This window comes from Petaurus breviceps, unplaced genomic scaffold (assembly GCF_028583685.1).
Source record: "Petaurus breviceps papuanus isolate PSGF00001 unplaced genomic scaffold, PetGlider_PUasm1.0 175, whole genome shotgun sequence".
Lineage (NCBI taxonomy): Eukaryota > Metazoa > Chordata > Mammalia > Diprotodontia > Petauridae > Petaurus > Petaurus breviceps.
The window spans coordinates 5,396,769-5,423,379 of NW_027185764.1; the positions used below are offsets into that span (position 1 = coordinate 5,396,769).

At 38.8% G+C, this 26,611-nt stretch overlaps 1 protein-coding gene across 1 annotated transcript in view; it reads left to right on the forward strand.

The window, feature by feature from the left end:
- The window catches only part of GABBR2 (gamma-aminobutyric acid type B receptor subunit 2), an 861,105-nt gene that overhangs the window by 614,531 nt on the left and 219,963 nt on the right, over nucleotides 1-26,611 (forward strand). The window contains exon 8 of the mRNA XM_069084611.1: nucleotides 12,134-12,194. Within this exon, the coding sequence (XP_068940712.1) occupies nucleotides 12,134-12,194 (61 nt within the window). The remainder of the gene's footprint in view (nucleotides 1-12,133; nucleotides 12,195-26,611) is intronic.

The window sequence follows — 26,611 nt, forward strand, 5'->3', positions numbered from 1 at the left end:
CCTTGAGCAAGTTACTTAACCCCAATTGCTTTAAAAAAAATTGGAAGCATATCCAAAAGCCAGTGAAGTGGAGACTTTTTCTCAATGGCATCTTTTTCTCTGTTTCCTATCTTTGATTTTTTAGACCCTATTATTAGTTATGGTCATTAATTGCTAGGGACCCTGCCCAACACCCAAGGATAACAATGCAGAAGAGGCCATTGATCTGGGTAGGTTCATTGGAACTGACCAGGTAGCATGGGACTGAGCAAATAGGCCTGAGAAGTTCATGCTTCAAAAGCAGCAGAAGTCCACAGGCAGCTGCCAAGCAGTCTGATGCCATAGAAGGCATTAGGGTCATAGCCCCTCAATTTAGAGCTAGAATAGACCTCAAAAGCCATCCAGTCCAACAATCTCAATTTATAGCTGAGGAAACAGAGACCCAAAGGAGTTAAGTGACCTTCTCATGCTCAGCATGTAGTAAATTGCAAAGTAGAATTCTGTCTTAACATAGACTTTGGATGGTTTGGAATATCCAGAGCCCAGCACAAGCTCACAAGAAAAGATAGAGAAGTAAGTAAGCTTTATTGAGAGAAGATACTTGCAAATCAAAAGGGAGAATGAGGGAAACAGGTCAGATCCACTGGCTAGAGCACAAGTAGAACTGGGTACCCCAGTGGAGCCCCAGAGAAAATGGGGCACAGTTTCCCAAACCAGTAAAGTCTAATATGTTTTTAACTGGGTCTAACAGGACCAGGCTTTGGGGGAAGTGAGGAACCTGACCCCAGGAACTCTTGCTGATTCATGCTAGTGAAGGAAGAGGAGACTTTTGGGGAATTAGAGGCTAGTTGATACTCAGATTCTCCATCTATGGGAAAGGGGGCTTTGGGTCATCACTGCTGGTCTTATTCTGACAGATGATTCCATTCCCCTGAAGAAATTTTTGAGTTTTTCCCAGGGGCTTCTTCATTTAGTTGGATCAGGAAGTCTACTGAATGCCTTATATATTCAGTTCCAGGTCCTCTGACTCCAAATCTAGTGTCCTTTCCATTATACCACAGCTGCAAACCTTGAATTGTATTTCTAGAGAAAGGTTGTAGTGGTGCCTGGCTTTTCATGATATCACACACACACACACACACACACACACACACACACACACACACAAACATACCAAATGTGAAAAGAAACAGAATTGTTAGAAATTCTTAAAAGAAAATTAAGAGTCATTGAAAATACAGCAAGCAAATGGAAAAAGAGCTCTCTTGTAAAATGAATAAATAATATGGAGTAAAGAAGAGAAAAACCTGCTGATCCAATATCAGAAGCAGCACCAGAAAAGAGTCTAGAAAGTCCAAAAGACACACTTAGATGGACTGCAAGGCATACCTAGCAACATAGAAAAAGAGTGAAAATCCTGAAATCAGCTCCTCTCCATCTCCAAAAAAATTGAAATGAATTAAAAGAACTCAACATCACCTTTTTAAAAATCTAGGTTGAGGGTGGGTCGGATTGATGACAAAACTCAACAGACTAGAAAACACATAGCAAATTCAAAATTGCAATAAAAACAACTAAAGATGGGACTAATCGAGTAGAAAACAGAATGGCAGACAATGTAGTAAAAATGTAAAAACAAGTTCAGAGAATAATTCATCTGGAAAAAAGATTAGGAAGCAGTGCAGAATAAAGTGATGGGTTTAGAAAACTGATCAAGAAGGCAAAGCCTCATAATTCTAGGAAGCCCAGAAAATAAAACCCAGAGTTAGAATGGTACATTTCAGAAAACTACACTAGAAATATCACCAGAACTCTGCAATCCAGGCAACACAGAGCAAAAATAAAGAATTCATGCAACTCCAACAAAAAGGTGATCAAAAATCAGCTCATACCAGCACCTCATCCTAAAACTTCAGAACAAAGAAAAAAATGTAATCTCATCAGCAACAGATATTGACAAAAACCTCAGTGGTACTTTACCAAAACTCAATGATTCCCTTTGATCCAGCATTTAGCACAATGTGTCTGCACATACTAGGTGCTAAATAAATGTTTATTGATGAATTCAAAAAGCATTCCTTAACCCCCTAACACTCTATAAGGAACTGTCCTAGGTACTAATAATACAAAGCTCTTTTTTTTTACATTTCTGCCCTCAGAGAATTTATATTCCACTATGAGGGCACATTTAAACATACAAATTAGAATAGGATTTCAAATAGGAGAGAACATTGAGGGCCAAGAAAGCTTTCCTGTAAGAGGTGGCACCTAAGTTGTGCATTGAAGGAAGTTAAAGATTCTAAGGAGAAGCAAGAAAGAGGTATGTTATAAGTGTGTCACAACAGCCTGTGCAAAGATTTGTAGGAGAGAAATGAACCCTAGGTTCAGAGAACAAAAACTGGTTAGTCTTTAGCATTTACTATATACACAGAACTGTGCTAAACACTGGAAAAAAATATTTTAAAGAAAAAAACAATTCCTGTCCTCAAGGAATTTATATTCTAATAGGGGGAAAAGTATGGATATATACAGATATATAGGGGTGTGCCAGAAGCAGCTCAAACCAGCTTGTGAGAGCTGATTGTAAAATTTTCAATGTGAACATAAACACTTCATAAACTGATAGGCACTACAAATCAGTGTTTGATCTATTGCATCACTGATTTCTAGACTTTAGAAAGTGATGGATAAAATGCTTATAATGCATATTAAACTTAAAACTATGCTGTACATACATTTTATTTATAGAGCTGGTTGTTAAATGTTCAGCACACTTCTGTGTGTGGGTGGGTGTGGGTCTGGGTCTGTGTGTTCTATGGAGCAGCTAAGTGGTACAGTGGATAGAGCACTGAGCTTGGAATCAGGAAGACTCATCTTCACCAGTTCAAATTTGACCTCTGACACTCACTAGCTGTGTGGCTGGGCAAGTCACTTACCACTGTTTTCCTCAGTTCTTCATATGTGAAATGAGCTAGAGAAGGAGATGGTAAACCACTTCAGTGTCTTTACCAAGAAAATGCCAAAATGGGGTCACAAAGAGTCAGACATGACTGAAAACGACTGAACAATAACAAAATGTTAGTGTGTGTGTGTGTGTGTGTGTGTGTGTGTGTGTGTGTGTGTACAAGAAAGGAAGACACTGGCAGCTGAGGGGACCAGGAAAGGCATCCTGTAGACAGCACTCTTTGAGCTGAGCTTTTAAGAAAGTCAGTATTCTAAGCAGCAGAGATGAAGAAGGAGAATATTCCAGGCACAGAAAACAGCCAGCACAAAAAGGAGCTGGATGAAAAATAGAGATTGGGTGTGAAGAACAGAAAGTAGGCTGGTATGGCTGGACCATAGAGTACACATAAGGAAATAATGTGTAAGAAGAATGAAAAAGATATGAAGGGGCCAGCTTATGAGTATCTTCTAATGCTTGAAGAGTTTGAGATTTTACTCTAAAGGTAGCAGTAGTTTATTGAGTTAGGGGAAAGAAAAGAGTACCATGGTCAGATCTGTGCTTTAGCAAAATCTCTTTGGCAATTGTCTGACAGATAGATTGGAGTGGGACAAGACTTGAAGCAGGGAGACCAATTAGAAGTCTATTGCAAATAAAGTAACTAAAATGTCCATGCCTTTTGCCGCAAAGATCCCACTGCTAGGCATATACCCCAAGGAGGTCAATGGCAAGAAAGGCTTCATATACACTAAGATATTTATAGTGGCACTTTCATGGTATCAGAGAGCTAGAAACAATAGATACCCATTCAATTGGGAATGACTAAGCAAATTGTGGTAAATGAGTACAATGGAATAACACTTCATAGAAGGAAAAAAAAAGACCATAATGAAAACAAGAGGCACACAGGAAAGCATGTGAAATGATTCAACATGAAGAAAGCAGAATTCAGAAAATATATATATTTATATATATATATATATATAAACAATTCAAATAGAAAGAGCAGCAAAAACAAAATAATCAAAACTGAATGCTGCAAAATTATAATGACCAAGCTAAGCCCAAAGAAGAAATATGAGATGACACCCCTCCTATTCTTTTGTAGAGGTGGGGTTCATGGGCATGGATCAATAGATATGACATCAGACTTTTTTGATGTGTAGATTGGTTTTGCAGTATTTTTTTCTTCCTCATTTTTTACTTAAAGGTATGATAGAAGAGAAAATGTAGATGATATAAATAATAATCATCATAATAGTTAACTAGCATTTATATATCACTTTAAGGTTTATGAAGAGATTATTTCACTTGATCATCAAAACAACTCTGAGAGAGAAAGAGAGATACTTTTATTATCCTCACAACCATTCTGGGAGGTAGATGAGAAAACTAAGGCCGATAGAGATTAAGTGATTTGCCCAGGGTCACATAGATATTAAGTGTCTGAGGTCAAATCTGAACTCAGATCTTTCTGCCTCCAAGTCCAGTGCTCTATCCAATGTGCCTCCTAGCTACCACCACCCCCTCAAAAAAAAGATATAAAAGTCTGTTTTTCAAAAGGTCCATTAAAAAATTGTTTTTCAAAAAGTCCATTCAGGCAAAAGGAGATGAGGGACTGAGCTAGGGTGGTGGTTACGCAAATGGAGAGAAAGGGATAGTAGAAAGTACAAGGAGGAGACAGGGACAAGATTTGGATACGTAGGATGAAGGAGGGTCATATTAGGGTTGTGAGCCGTCCTCTACACGAGTCAATCCAGAATAGGGGAGGATTTGGGGAAAACATAATGAATTTTGTTTTGGATATACTGAGCTTGAGATATCTTTGGGACACCCAGTTCTAACTGTACTATATGAAGTTGGTGATTTGGGACTATATCTCAGAAGAAAGACTAGAGATGGACATATACATGGATGGAAGGATGGATGGATGGATGGATGGATATGTGTATAGATACATATATATGTATATATATGTGTGTGTGCGTGTGTGTGTGTATCTGAGAATCATCTGCCTAAATATTATAACTGAACCTATGGGAACTGATGAAATCACTAAGTGAGAAAGTATAGAGAAAGAAGAGAAGAGAGCTCAGGGCAGAGCCTTGGAGTATCCCCACAGTTAGCGGTCTTGATGTGGGTAAGGATCAAGCAAAGGGGACTGAAAAAGAATGGTCAGACTCAAGCTTTATGAAGATAATTTGGGCAGTTGTGAAGGATGGATTGGAGAGAGGACAGAATGGAGGCTGGAAGACAAATCCAGAGATTTCTACAATGGAGATAATCATAATTAAACTACCTATTTCACAGACTTGTTTTGTGAAAAGTGCTTTATAAATGGCAAGGTGCTACGTAAAGATAAGCTTGAATGATTCTAAGTGCCCGTTGAGGAGGAAAACATTTAAGAGATATTTTTCTAAACAAGGTCTTTTGTGTTCTTCAAAAGGTTTCATGATTTAGAGTTGGTAATTTTCTTAAAATTTATTTTTTCCCCTCCAGGCAGTGCCTGGGAGAGAGGATGGGCAGCAATGGAAAAGAAGGAAGATAAAATATAACAGGAGGGGTAAAAATTAGTAGATAAGTGAGAAAAGAGTGAGACAGAATCAATACAGGAAAAAAAACAGCATGATGGGAAGAATCGATCGATCAACAATCAATCAATCATTTATTTAAGTGTGTACTTTGTGCCAGACATTTTAGCAGGCACTGGATCCAAAGAGCTGGAATCAAGCAGCTTGAAGCTGACACTCAGAGCTTCAATTGTGGGATCCTAAGAAGAGGCAGAAACCAGCCACACAAAGTCTTTAGCATACTCAGGCCAGTCAATTGTGTGTGAGCAAAGCAGGTGAGTTCCCTAGCTTTTGGTCATGCTGAGTAAGGAGGGCAAAGATCATTGAGTAATTGAGTATGGGATTTCTTTTACTCCACAGAAAATCCATGAGATGAAAAGGATTCACAGAATCCCATGAACAATAAAAGCATTCAAATCATAAAGAATCACAAGACATTAAAATATTCCATTAGCCTCCCTCCTCTGAGAAGGAACTGAACTTAGGGTTGTTATCAGTGCGACCTTTTGTCAATACTGTGAGTCCCTCTTTCCCACTGAATCCTAAGTATTCTTTCTAAGATTTAACATCGGCCCAGATTTCCATAATTCAATGGGCCTGGAGCTGACACTCTCAAAGATGGTTCTGCACAGGAAATATCCCTTCTCTACTTGAAGGACAGATTCCAGAGTCATACTGTCCAGAAAATCTAAAAATCTCTTCTCTCTCTACATAGGAGATGGAGATTTAAAAATAGTGTCCTGGATCTCCTTGAACAGGGAACATATGCACATATATCTCCCACTACCATGTGCTTCTGATGTAAGTTGTCATTGCTGTTCCTGCCAGAAGGATGTCTTTGACCCTTGGCCTTTCAGAGGGCTGCCTGATAGTTAGGGACTTTCCCATGACAGATATGACCCAGGGCTGACTTTGTGAAAAATTGAACTTGGGAGGCTTTTCCAGAATAGACAATGAGGTGGTTGGAAGCAGGTGAGTGGTTTAGTGGATGATGTTGAACTTGGAGTCAGGAATAACTAAGTTAAGAATCTGTTTCAGACCCTAGGTAACCCTGGGCATTTGCCCAGTTAGTCTCTCAACCAGTAATATGGAAATAAAGTAAATGTTATATAAATTGAAGCTCATCTCTTACAGGGGAAAGATAGAGCTTCATTGTTGTAAAGGTTTTTCCAATAAAGTTCTTTCCCCTATATCACACTCCCAGAGTGAAAATCAAGAGACTCATGTACTAGTGCTGGCTCTGCTACTCATTGACAAGAAAGTTCCCCTGGAATATATCCCTAACATCCTTTGAAGTTAGAAAATCCTATAGTTCTTGGAAACAGTGGATCAAATGATAGGTTTCTTTCAGTTCTTGTACAAGCCAGGTGCTGGGCCATCTCCAGTCGTCCTGATCTATGTCTGGCCACTGGACTCACATGGCTCTGGAGGAGAAAGTGAGGCTGGTGACGTTGCACATCCTGCCTCACTTAAATCCAATTTATTTGCATGTCATGGCATCACCTTCCCGATGTCGTGGTCCTCTTCAAGAATGAAGGATAAAAGAACAACAATAAGCCAGGCCCTTGAATTTAGAATCAGGAAGACCCGAGTTCAAATCCAGCCTCGGACACTTACTAGCTATGTGACCCTGGTCAAGTCACTTAATCTCTGTTTCCCTCAGTTTCCTCATCTCTAAAATGAGGATAAAGTAGCAACTCCCAGTATCATCGTGAGGATCAAATGTGATCATTGTAAAGTGTTTAGCACAATGGAGCACAATAGTAAGCACTATAGAAATCCTGCCTCTGATTCTTATTTAAGCTGTGTGATGATGGGCAAGTCACCTAATCTTGGCTCAGCCTGAGTTTCCTCACCTCTAAAATGAGGGAGGTAAGTAAGCTCAATGACCTCCGAGGTCCCTTCTAGCCCCAAATCTGTAATGCTACGATCCCCCAAGGTTGATCTGGAGGACTGGAACTACCCTTATTGTGATGGGCATACAGCTTCGTTCATCTGTCAGTAACTAGCTGGGATCATGTTTTCTCCAAAAAGTCAGACTTTTTTTAATTAAAAAATTAAATTTTGATTAAAAAAGAAATCTCGTTATATTATAGTCATACCTCATGCATAGGTCCCTAAAACATTCAGAGGCCCATGTGGCAATCGTATGGGCAGCATGGCAGAAATATTTCTGCCTGCATTTTCTCCAGTCCATCCTAAACGTCCTAGTATTCACAGAGCAGCCTGGCTCATAAGCTTTAGCATTATAAGAGACTTTCAAGATCGTAGATTTAGGACTCATAGGGAATTTACAGGCCCTAGACCACCACCCCTCATTTTAGAAATGAACTAACTCAGAGCCACTTCCCAGAGCATTTAAATAACTTGGTCAGGGTCAAAGAGCAAAATCAGTGCCCCAACCTCCTTTATTTTACAGAGGAAAAATCCAGGAATATTAAGTGACTTTATCAATGTCACACAGGTTAGTAAGTAGCAGTCAGGATTTGAACACAGGTCTTCAAACTCCAAATCTAATGCTGCTGTTGCTTGTTACCTATCATGGCACCTCTCAAAATGCCATGCCTCTCAAACTCTCTCACTTCTGAAATTATTCTTCACCCTCATTACAACCTGGTCCTCCATTCTGCTCATTATTCTCCCAGTTTGTCAACCCTTCTCTGGCTCTTCTTACTCCCTTTGTACTTTGGAAACTTTGGTCAGTCGTTCTCAAGGAGGTCCTTACCCTACTGAGAACCCCACTAACTATCTACATTTTCTGTGTGATACAATCTATTAGTGTCGACTCCCTGTCTTAGAATCTAAGCTCCTTGAGGGCAGGATTGTTTTTGCCTTGGCACATAGTAAATTCTTAATATATCTTTGTTGATTAATTGATTAGTGAATCCTTCACCCTGATAGTGGTTATATCTGCCACCCCCCATTTGCTGGGAAAGGAGGGAGGATTGCTTATTGTTTGAAGAAACAAAATGCCATTCATGGCCTGAAAGAGGCTGGGGGTGATGCCGGCTGATAACATGTCATGAAGTCTTTGTATTGTCTAATTTTTCCAAACCTCTGCCCATTCTGGGCTTTAGTCTTCCTGAGACTGCTTTTCGAGAACTGTGCCATGCTTTTGCGTCTCTCCTTGGTTCTGTGTCTCTGCTTCTGTCTTTTGTAGTTACTCCTTTGTAGAGAGTGTCCTGTGGTTTCTTTTAAGGTCTTCTCCTTTTTTCTTTATAATTGGGATCATTTGTGATTGTATTATTAGAATTTCAGTTTTTAGACCCTCCATCTCTTTTCAGCTGTGTTCTCTTTTAGAATATATCATCACGGAATGACGCCTGTCTTCTCTCTGAACTCTTGGAAATAATTGTTTCCTAAAGTCTAGGATATATGTCTAGCTATGCCTAAGATTTACCTGCCTTCTCTCTTCCAAATTCCAAGATGATATGATCATCTTCTTCTAAGAGTCCAGTCAATTCTGTGTCATCAAATAGTTATTAATTGATTAGAATTTGTCCAGAGGAGTAATCCCCCTTTCTACCTCCTCAAGCTTCTGAAACAGGAGGACAGCAAGTCAAGGGTTTGTATTATTCTAAGTTGTTCACAAGGTTGGAACTACTATATCTTCATTTGGTTTCATTTTGTAATCTATATTCAGAAATCATCATCTATATCCTCTGGCTGGTCAGGCTATAAATAGTATGCTCCCTACTCCCCAGGGTTGTTGTGAAGAAAAAATTAAAAGATATTTATAAAGCACTTAATACAGTCCCTGGCACATAGTAGATGCTTATTAAATTCTTTGTTCATTTGTTTTTTTAAAGCAGTATTTTTTCTGTCTCTCTCCTTTTCTCTACTGTATTTATATACTCAGGGTCATGAATTTTCTACAAAGGTATACACCTTTTTAATTGACAGAGATGTGATGTTCTGCCTCCCCTTCTATTAGACCTATCATGTATCTCATTTTTACTAAATTTTGATATTAACAGTGCATTTGTATTTATCTCTTCATGTTAACTTGTAGGTTGAGTTTCAAAAGTCCAAAAATTTGAGGGATCACTAAGTTAAAAAGTTATAAATGAAAAGTGTAATTGATCTCTCAACCATGATTTACTGATATAAAATAAATTCTTCCAAAGAGTTTTCTCTAGGGCCGCTAGGTGGTGCAGTGAGTAAAGTGCTGGTCCTGGAGTCAGGAGGACCTGAGTTCGGTTCCAGACTCAGACACTTAACACACACAAAAAAAAACTAGCCGTGTAACGTTGGACAAGTTACTTAACCCCAATTGCCCTCCAAAAAGGCAAAATTAAAAAAAAAGAGTTTTCTCTTTAGCACTTATTTTTTATTCATGGACTCTCAGAAGTCATGGGGGACCAAGGTCACTTCCCCATTTGTAGACCCCTAGCCATAATTAATGGTAATAAAGAAGGCATTTTGGAGGATACCTCAAGATGATGCTTTCTTAAAAACTTAAGTTGTTTTTTTTTAGTACTTTTATAAAAAAGGAATGAAACTGATGTTTTCCTGCATTTTTAATAGTAAAGTCTAGTGATATAATTGTTTGTTCCTGCTTTTCTTCCTTGCGCTCTCACTATATCCTGTTATCCAGTGATGTGATGTGGCTTTCCAAACTCACTATTTCAGTTAACTCATGCAAAATTTTTATATTTCACAGACATATAGCATAATTAATTTAATTGCCATTTTTTCAGGTAGATTTTAAGTGATCTGTAACTGATATTCTCTATAGAAAAGTCACCCTAATGGCCTGCCATTTCAGCTCTTTGCTTGGCAGATTATGTGCAAATTGAATATCTATTTTCATTGGAGTAACCCAACTTTGATTCAGCTAGCCATTTGTTGTGTCAGTAATTGAAATAAAGCAACAAGGTGGTATCTGTTACAACTTTTTAGAAGTTGTTTCCTAAAGTTATATAAGTAGGAATATAATTGCTTAAACAATAATCTTCTGTTCCATAAAATAAGATATGACACTTCATTTTCCAGTAAGAACAAAGGGGTTTTTCACCTTTGACAAGTAAGGTAGAGAGAAGGCCCTAAAAATGTCAGCTCTTTCAAACTCAATATTAAAAAAAAAAAAACATTTTAGTATAAACACTGGCAATGTCTACAAATGTTGCTGATATAAAAGACTGGCATATTTTCAAGAAGGAAGATATTATTAAATTAGTTAGGTCTCTGCCTCTCAAGGTTTTTGCAAGCTTTCAGCTCTGTTCTGGGGCTATATTTTTATCCCTCAAAGTGGTCTATTTGCATAAAATTAAATAGCACTTTTAAAGAGGTTATATATTTTCATAGTCCCTTGAGGACATTGCAGCAAGGAACAAAAGACAAAGCTGTTTCCCTACCTCTCCATGTTACCATTATTTCAGTTTACCTTGTACTGTTAAGGTGTTTTCATCTCATTTTCTTCTTGCACAACTGAGGTGTGAATTCTAAGCTGATAACATCCTTAGTTGTCATTTCCATGTTAAAAAGATGTCAGAGTATCTCTGGAGAGTTTTGTTTTGTTTTGTTTTGTCTTATCTTGCCTGAATACTGTCCAGGTGCCCTCTAATAAAATTAAGTTTTGGGTGCTACCTGGAGCTTAGGGAGGAAAGCTATTTCCTAGGACCCTCCAGAATGAAACAGTACCATTAATTGGTTTTTACAGAGAAAGAGTAGCATAGCACAGATATATTTTTGGTTCAAGTTTCACATCTGACACATACTAGCAAGGTGACCTGATCTTCATTGGTGGAGGGAGTTTGCTTACCAGGAGTTCTCTCTCCCAATGAAATTAATGTTTGGAGCCAAAAGAATACAAAAATGGGGCAGGTAGGTGGCACAGTGAATAGAGCACCAGTCTTGGAATCAGGAGGACCTAAGTTCAAATCTGGCCTCAGATACGTGACACTTAACTAGCTGTGTGATCTTGGACAGGTCACTTAACCCCAATTGCCTTGCCTTACCCCCCTCCAAAAAAAAATACAAAAATGCAGTCACAAAGCATATCAATCAGTCCATAAGTGTTTATCAAACTCTATTGTTTGCCAGACACTGTGCTAAGCATTGAGGAGATAAAAAAAGATCAAGAACAGTCCCTACTCTGAAGGAATTTGGTCTAATGGGGAAAGGTAGCATGCAAACCACTAGGTACAAACAAGTTATATACAGAATAAACTGGAATTAATAAAGGGTGGGATTTTAGCTAGGACTTGAAGGAATCCAGGAAATCCAGGAGGCAGGGATTTGTGGTAGGCATACTAAAATACATGGCATACCAAAAGTCTTAGTGCAGTTCTAAGCTATTACAACTTTTGCAATAACCCAGATATACTTTCTGGTCTTGAGAGATGACTGTGAAGTGCCAGAAGGCCACAAAATGCATGTAGGGGCATAAGTCGCATAGGCTATTGAGCATATATTTAAATTTCTTACCAAAGTATCAAAATATTGATTGCATGCTATGAAACCTATCTGTAAGAGCCACAGCCGTGTTATAATCATTTCTTTCATTTTTTTTTAAATTAATAAAGCCATGACCAAAAAAGTATCTTTTCCTTAACTAATGATCCTAAAACAACACAAAGGAACTTCAGCTCAACCCAGTGGCACTGGATCTTATAAGGAATTGCTTTTTTGTCTTTTTTAGGGTCAAGTTGTGTTCAGAAATGGGGAGAGAATGGGAACCATCAAATTTACCCAGTTTCAAGGTAGGATTTGGATATCTATCTACTCTTTCTAGCTTGTAATCTTTGTGCTCATTTTTTTTATGAAAGAAAACTGTATTTCTGCATAGGTTTCAAAAAAAGATGGCAAATGAAATGAGCCACATGGAATGACAGATAAAATCTGATCATGTGCGGTTTTGTCTTTGAAAATGGCAGTTTGGTTTACTTAGAATACTATTCCCTAGGGACGGCCAGGTAGCACAGCGAGTAAGAGCACTGGCTCCAGTGTCGGGATGACCTGGATCAAATCCGGGCTCAGATACTCAGCACCACACCCAGAAATAACTGGCCGTGTAACCTTGAGCAAGTTACTTAACGCTGATTGCTTTAAAAAAATTTTTTTTTAAATACTATTCCCTAGAGAAATGCTTCATCAGGTTAGAGACTACTTTCTACCTTATTACAACTACATAACTCTGTGGCAAACCTCCAGTGGTCTCAAGACTGCCCAAAATCAATTGGCAAATTTATTACCTAGAAATGTTCTATTCAGTAGAGTTTGAACTGAACATCTTCTGTTTGTCAATAACCATTTATGCATTGCCAAATACAGGGTGTCCCAAAAGTCTTAGTTCTGGTTAGCGCAGCTCCCCCCTCTCCTTTTAACAACAGGAAAGAAATGCTCTGAGACTTTTGGGACATCCAGTTTTTGTCATAATTACAGTGAAAGAGTTATATAGTGGATAAAACACTGAACTTAGAGTCTGAATTGAATTTGAGTCACAGCTGTACTATTTACCTAGGTGTATGACCTTGGGTAAGTCATTTCACTTTTGGAAGGCACAAGTTTCCCACATGTCTTATTTTTGTCCAAACATGATTTCGTTGGCATGAGTATATTTGTATTGGTATATTTCTAGTGAGGAAATAAAGCCCTCTACCAATTTAGATAAGCAACTATTCTACAATTTATTAGTCTTAGAGAGGTACCTGGCTTACTAAGAGGGTAAGCAACTTGCCCAGGGTCACACAGCCAATATATATGTCAGAAACAGACTTGAACCAAGGTCTTCCAGGCATCAAGGCCAACTTTCTATCCATTACACTGTACTGCCCATCTTATTTATCTGTAACAGAGATAATAATATTTGCACTACACCACTTACTCCTAAGGGATATTGTGAAGGAAGGGTGAGTTAAAGTTATTATGTTTATACTGTTTTTACTCACCTTTCCACCCACCTTCTTTCTTCATGATTTGGGGGGAGGAAATTTTAGGGGAAATGTTTTTCTAGGATAACTGTTCCCACTTTTCCATTTAAGTTTGGAAACGGCAACCACAGCTGCCAACCCTGCCTCCCCAGAGGCTTTAAAATATCAATCAGTCTCACAGTTGGAAACAGAATGTTTTCCTTAGAGACAATGTTCAACACAAAGTAGAATACGGCTTGTCCTTGAGAATGACAACCCAGGGATAGGAAGTAGAAAACAATTCCTGACTGTTAGATACTGGCTAAGATAGGAAATAAGTAGAAGTGCGAGACCTTCCTGCCTCTTGCCTTCCTACTTCTTATGGGTCTCCCACCTCCCCAGAGCTGTCACTTCAGCACTTAGAGGTAGTAAATTGTGGCAAGTACTGCCAAATAGACTTGACTGAAAAGCAAAATAAACCTCAGACCTTTCTGTGGGAAGATCAATCAACCAATTGACAAGCATTTATTAGTACCTACTATGCATCAAGCATTGTACTAACTAGGGCTGAGCTGGGGAATAAAGTACAAAGAACATTCCAATAGAGGAAATAATGAGGATATATAAGAGTTCATAAAGCATAAATATAAAATGAATAAACAATGTCCAGCTCTAGCTTCTCCTTCTTTGGACCAAAAAGTATTTATGTCTTTAAATCTGAAACTTGAAAGGAAAGGAAATCATATATATATATATATATACAATCTTTCCATCAATTATAAATTCCTTTGTACTTTTTTCCCCCACCCCCTCTATCTCAATCACACTGTCATGGATGGCTTTCCTACTCAGCATTCCAAGTTAAGTAGTAGTAAGTCAGAGCCTTTCTCTGAGCCTAAGTTTCTTTATCAGTAAAATGATGGAACATAAACCATACATATGGGGTAGCTAGGTGGCTCTCTTTTTCCCCTTTCCCTTCCCCCAGGATTTTAGAAAATATAAGGGAAAAGGGATACAAATACACTACCAAATCCTTTAGTAATTCTAATAGCAGTTTGTAAGCTCTTTGACTTTAGGATGGGTCTGTACATCCCCAGTGTTTTGCATAATACCTTGGAACTTAGTAATTCAATTCAACAAGTATTTATTAATGGCCAGGAACTCATGATACAAAGGATACACCAAAATGATGACATATTGCACATAGTATATATTCATTATTAAGAAAAGTTCATGTTTATGTGGTTTATAAGTTTATAAGTCCTTTCATAACACCATAAGGTAGATAATGCAAGTATTATTGTGTTCATTTTGCATCCAAGGAAACTGAGGCTCAGATAAGTGAAGTAAATTGCAGAAGGTCACAAGGCTTTTAAACATTGATGATAGGATTTCAATCAAGTCTCCTGACTGAATTCTGTATAAATGAATTGAATTAGTAAAACTTTCAGAGTTGGGTCTTTGAAATTCAATCATTTCCTCCTATTTTACCTAAATATTTTACCCTTCTTTGGTATTATCTACTGGAAGCTAGAAGAGGAGCTAAAGATAAAGGTCATGTGGAAACCTGATGGAAGGGCGACCAACCAATGGACTCTGGACTGGGAAACGCTCTTAAAGACACCTAAAACACTACTCCGCTGGAGACAGGGTGGGGCAGAGGGGAACACAGCCAACCAACTGTGGAGATTGGTTGCTGAGTGATCAATTGCTTTGCCAGGTGGTCAATTTAATTATTTTGTTAAATCCACCAAAGTAGCCAGGTGTTGACATATAGGTCTACTTTTTCCCACTGCATTCAGTATAAGATTGAATCATTTGCTTAGTCATTTGGTCTGTTGACCAGTGGCACTCAATCATTATAACAGAAAAGAAGGTTAAATCAACCAAAGGATTTGACAGAATCATTGCTCAATCAATTATGTTTGGACAGGACCTTGGTGTTCAACTAGTTCAGCCCCCTACTTCCTAGGGCTCAGTTTACTCAACAGGGAGAGGAAATCGGATTAGATGGTCACTGGGGTCCTTTCTAGTTCTAGATGTATGGTCTTTTGTTGTTGTTAAGTCATTTTTCAGTCATGGCTGACTCTTTGTGACCCCATTTGGGTTTTTCCTGGCAAAGATATTGGAGTGGTTTGCCATTTTCTTCTCCAGCTCATTTTACAGATTAGGAAACTGAGACAAACAGGGTAAAGTGACTTACCCAGAGTCACACAGCTAGTATGTATCTGAGGTCATATTTGAACTCAGGAAAATGAGTCTTCTTGACTCCAAGCCCTATGCTCTATCCACTGTGCCATCTAGTTGCCTCATATGTATGGTCTATGATCCATCAATTTACAGATAAAGAAACTGAGACTCAGAGAAATTATAATATATCTGATCACTGGTTGGCAGGGATTCTTTTCAATGAATTGGACTTAATGGTTGTCAAGATCCTTTCCACATCTTAAATTCTGTGATTCTGTGATAAATAAGAGATGAGCACACTGGGAGTTCCCCATACCAGTGAACACAGGTCTGGATTCTCCTCATTTCTCCAATTAACACAAACAAAACCACTGACCAATGATTGAGATGGTGCTTTTAAACATATAGACATTATGGGAAAATCTAGCTATATTTGGTCACTCCTAGGTATGTCTGTTCATGTTAAGTAGATCCCAGTACAGTTATAGGGAAACCATAAAATCAAAATAAATTACATTAACTTACCAGAGTGACTTTTGAACTGGACTGTGGTAAATCTGGAGTTGCTCCCTTGCCCAAATCTGCTTAGTCTAATAGAGGTTTGCCTGTGCATCCTTCTATGGCAGACAACTGACAATAACGTCAACTCTGATGCTTTTACCGAGATGTCATTTTAGGCAAACCCTCATTTATTTCCACAGTTGCTGATTTTTGCTTTTTTTATTCCTTGAAAAGAGTAAGAGGATTGGCAAAGATTTAGACTTTTTAAAAACTGATTGCCACTGGAATAATTTGTCACATTTCCAGTTCTCAAAATAGAGAAATTCTTGGAGAATGTTTCATACATTTTTTAAAAATCATTTCTCCGATTCATCTAGATCTTCACTCCAATTTGAATGCTTTTTGGTTTTATTGAGATTTTGCCCAAACCTAGATGGTCAGCTTTACATGTGCCTGAGCAAATTTTAGCACTTTTCTGGGACATTTATGGATTTGTCTAGGTGCGTTTCAAAGTATGCTTGCAACATAATTATGATTACTGCTATTCACTCCTTTGTCTGTCATATTTTTCCCTTACAAAACCTAATTGCATCAACATGAAGACTATAATACCTCAATAGAGTATTGTTATCAAAAACAGCAAGGCAAAGGAATCAGACTATTGGGAGCAGGGAGACAGCAGCTACTACCAATAGTCCTAATGAGGGTGTCAGGCTATCTTCTACTCTGAGGCTGTATCTATAAGCAGAATCTAAAGGCATGGAAAGTCCAGGACTTTGGAGCAGTGTTCTTAAACTAGCCCTTCTACTGATACCAAAAAGTTTAATTTGCTGGAAGGAGAGAGAACAAGATAGTGAAGCAAGGTCTCATGGCATGGTGGAACATTACAGCCTGGTTACTTGCATGGCTTTCCCTGTGTGTCTGTGTTTGTCTTCCTTCTGTAGAGCATATCCTGGGGAGAGTCTTGTGCACTGGACTGGACTGTAATCTGCCTGAGGTCTCTGGCATAAACACATAGCTGGATGGTGATGGTTCTGTCTCACATGATCAGCCTGTGTATTCCTTGAAATGTAGGACTGTGTTATTAGGAAACTTTTGGGAGGGAGGGAGGAAGGGTCTAGATTTGTGACTTCATTGGTGTAGGAAACTCCAACTACCAATGCAGGTCAGCACCTACTCTACAAGAGAAAATCTTAGAGAGTTTCTTGGAGCATAGAGAGATCAAGTCACATGTCCAGGGTCACACAACCAAGATGTGTTATAAATAAGACTTGAATCCAAGTTGTTTTTTTTTATTCTAAGGCCTACCTTCTGTCCCCTGGATGCTATTACTTCTTCATCAATTAAAAAAGTATATTCAGACAGCCCTGTGATACAGAAATGGAATGAAGGTTATTAATAGCAATTTCTGACTTTGATCACATATTATTCAATTAAACACCATTTATTAAGTACCTGCTATGATTAAGGCATAATAACAACAAAAATAAATAATGCTTATATGATGCTTTAAGGCTTACAATGTACTTTTACTTATTTTATCTCATTTTATCCTTACAAGTACCCTGTGAAGTAAGTGCTATCATTTTCCTCCTTTTACAGATATGGAAACTGAGGCCAAGAGAGGTTAAGTTACTTCCGCAGGGTCACACAATAAGTAAGGATCTGAGGCAAGATTCAAACATAGGTCTTCATGGGTCCAATTCAGGCCTCCACCAGGCCACCTCATTACCTGTACCAGGTGCCACACAATAATAATCATTTACACTTCCACAGGGCAAGTTTTAATATGTCCATTTTACGGATGATGAACTGAGTCTTAGGGGAGCCATCTGACTTTCCCATTATTATAGAGCTAGGACTTAGACCCAGGTTCCTCTGATTACAAGCCCAGTGCCCTTTCACTACATGAAAAAAGCCTCCAGTTCTTTGGCCATCAGAGAGACAAAGAAAGACAATATAAAAGCATAATAGTGTGTATTCAAACCACTAGAAATACAAAAGTATCTCCCATACCACACTGAGAGTCTAGAATTTCCTTCCTACACACTACTTAAGCTGAAACTCTGTATTTGTAAATAGACCTGAACTAATATATCTTCCCACATTAGTGAATACGGAATCTTTTCGTTCCTCAAAAACAACCGGATCTTTTAAAATTCATTTTGCTAGAAGCATCCATAAGTTAAATAACCAAGTATGGAGACTTGGTTGAATACACTGCCTCAAGACAATTTTCATGCTGATCTCCATTTTGTAGATGTCCCCAGTCTTAGTTTGCAGTGGTTTTTAATTACCCTTATACTATAAACCTCTTCTAAATTCCTAACTAGGGTTTTTAAGTCTTTTCTGTCCTTCCCATCTCTTTCCCTCTGCCTGTTCTTGCACCTGCTCTCCTTTCTCTTCTGTCCAAGGAGGTGCTGGTAAATGTTTTACAATTGGCTTTCAAAAAATATATATGCACAACAGACTTTTAAGTTTAATCTGATTTATAAATACTTTCTCCATCACATTCTTAAGTCTAGACAATCAACAAAACAATAAGCGAAGCCTTGATTTGTAGCATTTTTCAATTTCTGAGGCATAATGAAATTTTAATGAAATTTAAATGAAAATTAAACACTTGGCTCTCATGAGGCTGGCTCCAGTATACCCTTGCTTCTATCTTTCTGTATCTCTCTCCTTTCCTGTTAACTTCCTTCCCCCTTTCCTCCCTTTCCTCTCTATTCTCTTGACTACCCTCCCTTTCCCTTCACATTTATTCTCTTCATTTTAATTTTCTATTGTCTTGTTAAAGCATCATATCCCTTGTTATTCATTTTTAAAAGCAGCTGAGTTGGATGTCTTCAAGTCTCTAAAAGCAAATCTATTTAGGTAACCTTTTCCTTGGGCTTGGTATACCACTGGATTTTTTTTCCCCAGATGAATCATCAACCCCTAAGAGAGAACATTTTCCCACCACTGTTTTAGAAATACTAACATTTGACAGGATTGGCATTTCTACCCACCCAAGGTCTGACACCATTCTTTACACACAGTAAGTGCTTAATAACTGATTGATGAAAGAACAACCATTTGTCTGGGATGTTGTAGTCAGTCACCTGGCATTTATGAAGTAACTATTTTGTGTCAGGCACCATGCTAAGCACTGGGGATACAAAGGAAGTATTAAAAAGGGGGTAGGGGTGGCTAGGTGGTGCAGTGAGTAGAGCGCCCTGGAGTCAGGAGGACCTGAGTTCAAATCCAGCATCAGACACTTAACACTTACTAGCCGTGTGACCTTGGGCAAGTCACTTAACCCCAATTGCTCTGCCTTCCTCCCTCCAAAAAAAAAAAAACCTTAAAAGGGGGGTAAAAACAGTCCCTGTTCTCAAGGGACTCCTAGCCTGTAGTTTCTTACCTAGCCTTAGTCATTGAACAGATGTTGCCTCAGACAAACTGAGACCTGGGAAAGACCTTAGTTTAAAAAGGCCAATGTCTCCCATTGCATCCAGGGCCATCTGTAGACATCCTGATCTATATCTTGCCACTGGGTCAAAGACGTCTTGGGAGGAGAGAATGAGGCTGGTGGCTCCCTCACTTAAATCCAATTTGTTGCAAGTGAAGACATCACCTCCTGATGTCATTGGTTCTTTTTGAGAATGAAGGACAAGCAACAACAAATGACAAGTCTAATGGAAAAAACAACACGCAAAAAAAATGTACTGGGGGCAGCTAGGTGGTGCAGTGAATAGAGCACTGGCCCTGGAGTCAGGAGGACCTGAGTTCAAATCCGGCCTCAGACACTTAACACAAAAACTAGCCTGTGATCTTGGGCAAGTCACTTAACCCCAAATGCCCTACAAAAAGCAAAAAAAAAAATGTACAAACAAGATATAGGCAGGATAAATGGGAGAGTAATGTCAAAGCAAAGATGGTAAAATCAAGAACTTGGAAGGTGAGACTTTAGCTGAGACTTGAAGGAAACTAAGGAAGGCTATTATAGAAAACATTATTCAGGGAGAGGTTGAACCTTCCATCTATAGGATTCCATACAGGAATGAGAGAATGAAGGGAGGAATGGAAGGAGGAAGATGCCATGAGAAAAGAGGAACACCGACAATGTCTCTTGCCAAGAATCCCTTTCACCTGGTTTCAAAGAGCTCTGACTTCAAATGAATTCAAATCAGTTACCAAAACATTCAACATTTATTGTGGGCCAACTTCTAGGTGTTATGGACATAAAAATAGCATGAAGATATAGGCTCTGTTCTTGATGAGCTTACAATCTAATGGGAGTCAGGGGTAGAAAGAAAAGATGTATACACATGGCCACAAAAAAAAAAAAACATTACAAGGAAGAATCAAGATAAATGCCAAGAGAGGTCATGGCAAAGAGCCATGGGAAATCTGATTCAGAGATCACTTTCATTTGGGGAGATCCCGAAAGACTTCATGGTGATTGTGATACCCGGGACAGTATTTGAAGCAAGGATTTTGGAAGGAGTTCCTTCCAGGCAGCACACACACAAAGAAATGGAACTGGGAGAGACAAAGACAATTACTGGAGGTCAGACACTAAGTTGTTTTGGAGGAAATATACAGAGTATGTTAAGGGGAGTAGCATGAGATAAGGCTGGAAATGTAGGCTGGAGTAAAGGCTGAGTCTGGGATGAGAAGTCATGTAAGAGGCAGCTTCTGGTGCATTTCTAATACACTGGTCCTAAGACTGGTTCAGCATCCTAAGGGTATATTTGAAGAGTTGATATTACAGTTTTCATGGCATACTATGAAAACCAACTTGTCCTTTTCCTGACACTCTGGAAGCCCTAGAAGAGGAGCTTCATAGACTCAAAGAAGAAATTCAGGCACTATAGTTTGTGACCATCAAGATAAATCCCCCTCTGCACGCCAACGCAGTTGCCCTTCACAAACTACAAGAGTCCTCACCTTTCATAAAACCCACTATAGTGGTGCCATTCAACTTCAAAGGGCAACAAGAACAAAATTTGACCTTTCTTGGCATGAGTGGCCTTTTTTGACTGGGAAATTAGGAAAGACTCCCCTGGAATGAATAATTCATTTGATGAAAAAGGGAGTCCCTGATTGATAACCTGCCAGTTCAAGAATCATGGTTTCAGGGTGGCTAGGTGGCACAGTGAATAGAGCACCAGCCCTGGAGTCAGGAGGACTTGAGTTCAAATCTGGCCTCAGATACTTAACACTTACTAGCCGTGTGACCTTGGGCAAGCCACTTAACCCCAATTGCCACTCAAAGAACAAAACAAAACAAAAAATAAAGAATCATGGTTTCAAGATCTAGAAGAGTCTTTAGAAATCATTCAGCCCAATTGACTCATTGTACAAATGAAGAAACTGAGGCACAGGTAGACAAAGAGACTTTACTCAAGTTCACGCAAATATTAAACAGCAGAGTCAGGATTTGAAACCACATGCTCTGACTCCAAATCCAGAGTTCTTGGTCATTGGGGAGTATCTGTTACAAGTAGGATGTATCTGCATCCCCACAAGGAAAAGAATATACAATAGGGAAGGTACTTCTTGTTAACTGATGTTAGTGAGTTTCACTAGCTGAGGCTCATCTTGAGATTGGAAAAGCAGATGGTTCTCTTTCTGAAGGACCCAGTTAAGAATTTTAAGAATAGATTAGCAGGGCAACCTATGCTTAAAGATTTGGCAGTCTATAACTAAGAGGCGATGTGACTGTAATTGACTGACTGTATAAAGGACAGGATAAGGGGGTGGTCTAGGTTGAAAGAAAGAATATTGAGTGACTAGGGCAGCAGAAGAACACAAAGCTCAAGAAGTTGGTTGTCAGTCAAAAACTTTAGTCACTTAAGGGTGACAGCATAAGAAGGAGAGGGCATTACCAAATTGTCCAATGTCAGGGTCAAGACTGGATAAGAAGGAAAGTCACCAAAACAGGTTTGGAAGAAGTAAAGTATTTTGCCATAAATGGCAAATATGAAACATTTTAAATAAAGATGGAAGGACTTATGAGAACTGATAGAGTGAAATAAGGAGGACCAGAATAATTACATGACAACAAAAATGGAAAGGAGAACAACAGTGAAAGTCTTCAGAACTTCAGTCAATGTAACGTGGAGTGGTGACTTCAAAGGACCCTTGGTGAAGCGTGCCTCCTGACTCTTCATAGAGGGAGTAGACCATAAGCACATTATGAAGCATACATTTTCAGACATGGCCAACGTCCTGTTTTGTTTTGCTTGACTATCATTATTTGTTACAAGGGAGGGCTCTACGGTGGGGCAAGTCATCAAGAAAGGACAGTGCGGGGCGCAGGGGGGGGGGGGGGTATCCTGTTTCCACTCTGTTTCAGGGATCAGGGGGGGGGGGGGGGGGGGGAGCAGAGAAAAAAGTATCAACTAAGCATTTTAAAGGGGTGGGGTGCGGAGGAAGTAAAGGGATTAAAAAGGTGAAAGGACAAGAGACTGGCAAGAGAGAAAGTTCAGAGTTCAGGATTGGGGAGGTGGAGCTAATTGAAGGGATGGTAAGGTCTAGTGTGTTACCCACCGCATTGATGACTGAAACAGAGTGGAAACAGGATATACAGGAGGGGAAATATTGAAAAAAACTGTAAAGGCAGAGGATTTAAAGATTAATCAGCAAAGATGTTGAAGTCTCTGAGGAAAATGTCAGGACAGGTAATAGAACCAGGTGCCAGGGACAAATAGAATGCCAAAAGGGTGTCCACAGTGTTACTTAATGCTAGCAACAAGGATTGGGAAAGTATAAGTTTGATTACGTAGGTCTGATTATGTGGCACAATGAATAGAGTGCTGGGCCTGGAATCAGGATGATCAGAGTTCAAATATGGGCTCAGACACTTACTATCTATGTGACCCTGGGCAAGTCACTTCACCCTGTTTGCCTCAATTTCCTCATCTGTAAAATGAGCTGGAGAAGGAAATGGCAAACTACTACAGTATCTCTACCAAGAAAACCACAAATGGGGTCATGAAGAGTTGGAAACAACTAAAAATTGACTGAACAACAACAAAAAGATTACATGAACTTCCATTGAATAAAAACATAACTCGCATTTCTAAAGTACTTTGGAGTTCACCAGAAAGACCTGCACTCAGGCCTCATCTCTGGCTTAGCTATGCAACAGTCAGCAAATCATTTCATTTCCCTGAACCTCAGTTCCTCATCTGTAAAATGGAGATAATAATACCTTTAGTGCCTACCTCAAAGGGTTGCTATGTGGCTCAATCAATCAACAGGAATTAAGCATTTACTGTGTGCCAAGTACCATTCTAGGCATTGGAAATAATAATAGAAAAGTGAGACAATCCCTACCCTGAAGAAGCTTAGACTCAACTGGGAAATCAGATGAGATCATTTATGTCAAATGCTTAGCAAACCTGAAAGTGCTGTGAAGATATAGCTTCCTAATTGGCCCATCCTCCACACAGCTACCAAAGTGATTTTCCTTAAATGTAGGTTTGATCATGTCACTCGCCAACTCAATAAACTTCATTGGCTCCCTATTGCCCCTAGAATAAAATATGAATTTCTGTTCAGTTTTTAAAGTCCTTTGCAATCTGGCCCCAACCTATCTTTCCAGCCTTATTATGCATTACTTTCCTTCATGTACTTTATGGTCCAGCTAAATTGACTACCATAATGCTCCTAATACATAATAATCCATCTCCAGTCTCCATAACTTTGCCCTGGCTATCTGCCATGATAGAATGCATTCCCTCCCCCATCTACCTCATATAATCCCTTACTTCCTTCAAGACACAACTCAAAAACCCACCTTCTACCTGAAGCTTTTGCTAATCCCCACTCCCAAGTGCTGATGTTCTCCCTCCTAAAACTACCTCATACTATTCATTTTGTATTTATTTTGTAATATACTTATGTAAGCTCTTCAAGGGCAAGAATTGTTCCAAGTTTGTCTTTATATCCCCAGCATTTAACATAGTGTCAGGCACGTAGTAGGTGCTTAACAAAAATTTGTCAATTGATTGGCATCATATACCACTTTAAAACTTCCTAGTTGCTAAAGATGTTTTCAAGCAGAAGTTTGGGTTACCAGAGGAAGAAATTATGTCACCAATGCGATACACATAGCAGCTGTTATGAATGTGCAGATGTATTTCCAGGGTTAAATCACAAAATATAACAAACTCTCTCCCTCAAAGACAAAACCAAGACATTTATTCAGATACCAGACAGCCAATTCCACCATGGTAACAAAGAAGTTTAGGCACATCACCAATTCAGGGAGTGCCACCATCCCCAAACCTTCCCTCCATTAGGCCTCCCCACAAACAAACTACCCTAGGCAAAATTCCTTCTTCTCTCACTCCCAATAACTGCTCTGCCTCAGTTCTCTCCAAGTTCTGCCTCACTCTCTCTTCCTGCTCCACCCTTTTGGCAAACTTCTCCCACTATGGGCTCCATGTGACTCAAGCTATGGGCTGGGCCAAAGCTCAAAGCAGGTCACATGGATCTTCAAATTCCCTAAACATTACAGAAATGCATTGCCATATTAGCTGTAAAGGAACTTCTGTATTCTACTAAGATCTTGAAGGATAGGGAATCTCCTCTACCTCCATAGTGGGGAAAGATTGTTATGACTTTGGGAGATCTCGTGGATTAAGGACCCTTGAAACAAAGAAACAGTAGAGTTCACTGGACCAGGAGTCATGAGGCATCAGTTCAAATCCCTATACTGTCACTAACTGTCTGGTTGTCCTTGAACAAATCATTGGCTCTCTCTAGGCCTCAGATCTCTTATCTGTAAAATACATAGCCTAGCCCTACTGAGCTCAAAGATTCCAGCTTAGACATTTTATGAATATCAGTCCTAACACTTCTCCAGTATTTCATCCTAAGACACTGTCTTACATTCAGTTCCTCTCTTGTCTCTATTCCCAAAACAAGACATGGCAATGTTCCTTTTCCAAGTCTTCATAGCTAATAGATTCTAGTATTATAATTCAGCCAAACACAGCTGTGCATGGTCACTAAACAAATGTTTCCATACCTGCATATAAATTATTTCTTTTTACTCTATTGTTATTCTCAAGTATAAATGTAGACTGTTTTGAGAAAGAGATGAGGAACAAAAAGAAAGAGTAAATGAGATGCAAACATTATTAATGCCTTATATTTGTATATAGTTCACAGTGGCCTCTATCCTTTTATCAATGATTTAAGAAACTGGTCATAGGAGTAAGAGTAAACAACTTTTTTTTTGGACGTCTTTGGGCTGAAAACAACACATCCAAATATAAATGGACAAAAAGATTCCTCTTATATCCTAATTAATAAAAAAGATACTAAACCTTGTTCATATAAAAGAATTGACATTCCAAATAAAATACTAGGTTGATCACATTCATAACTTTACATCACAAAGTAAGGGAAATCTGCACATAGATGAACTCACAAATTTCAGTCATGGATTTTTGTTTTCATCTATAGTTTGGAATAATACTTATGATGAAGTTCAAACTCAAGCAATATTTATTTGACACCTACCATATACAGTAAACTAGATTCAGTACAGATAAAACTACAAAGTTTAAATAAGTTCCTACCCTCAAAGAGCTTACATTTGGGGGGAAGATGAAATGTATTTCAACTTTAGTTATTAAGTATATGCCATATTTAAAGAGCCATAACAAATTAATGGTTGAAGAAAATTAGCAAATTAAAATGTGTGTGAATATAAATATGGGTGTATATGACACATATATATATATATCATCAACATAGAGATAAATTATTGAACTCATGGGTACAAATGAGATCATCAAAGGAGAAAGCATGGAATAAGGAGAGAGAAAGAGTAAAACCAGAAAGATATCAAAGCTTAGTGGGCAAGAGATGGATGATGGCACAGTCACCAAAAAGGAGTCAAACAGGTAGAAGGACCAGGAAAGAACAGTGCCATAGAAAAGTATACAAGAGGAAGGAGTGATCAAATGGTTGAGAAATGAATAGGTGAAGAATTGGTGGCATCAAGTATAGAAAATGCTTTCTAGGAGTTTGGCAGTGAAAGAGAGCTGAGATTTATGATGATAGCTCGAGGGATGACAGAGTCAAGTGAAATTATTTTAATCAGAACAGGGCAGACCTGCACATGTTTATAGGCAGCAGGGAAAGAGCCAGTTTTGCTAATCCTAGACCCCTGTATGAAACGTAATATTTCTGGAACTTAGAACATTTCAACTACTCAAGACTAATTGTCTATCTGGGCTACACCCATCACCCATCAGTCCCTGTCTTTGGGCTCACACAGCCTGGTTCAGTTTGGGAGGATACTCTAAAAAGGTCAGTTTCTCTTTGTTTCATTATACCCTCACTGAGTTTACCTAGGAAAAACCATTTTTATTTAGTAAAGCTCATGTATAGGTCTCCATATATGTGGATAGCAGAGTTTTCATCTCCTGTATAAGAACTCAAGGTAACAATACCTTGAGTACAAGACAATCTATTTCATCCCACATAAAATGTAAAAGGATCTCTCTCTCTCTCTCTCTCTCTCTCTCTCTCTCTCTCTCTCTCTCTCTCTCTCTCTCTCTCTCTCTCTCTCT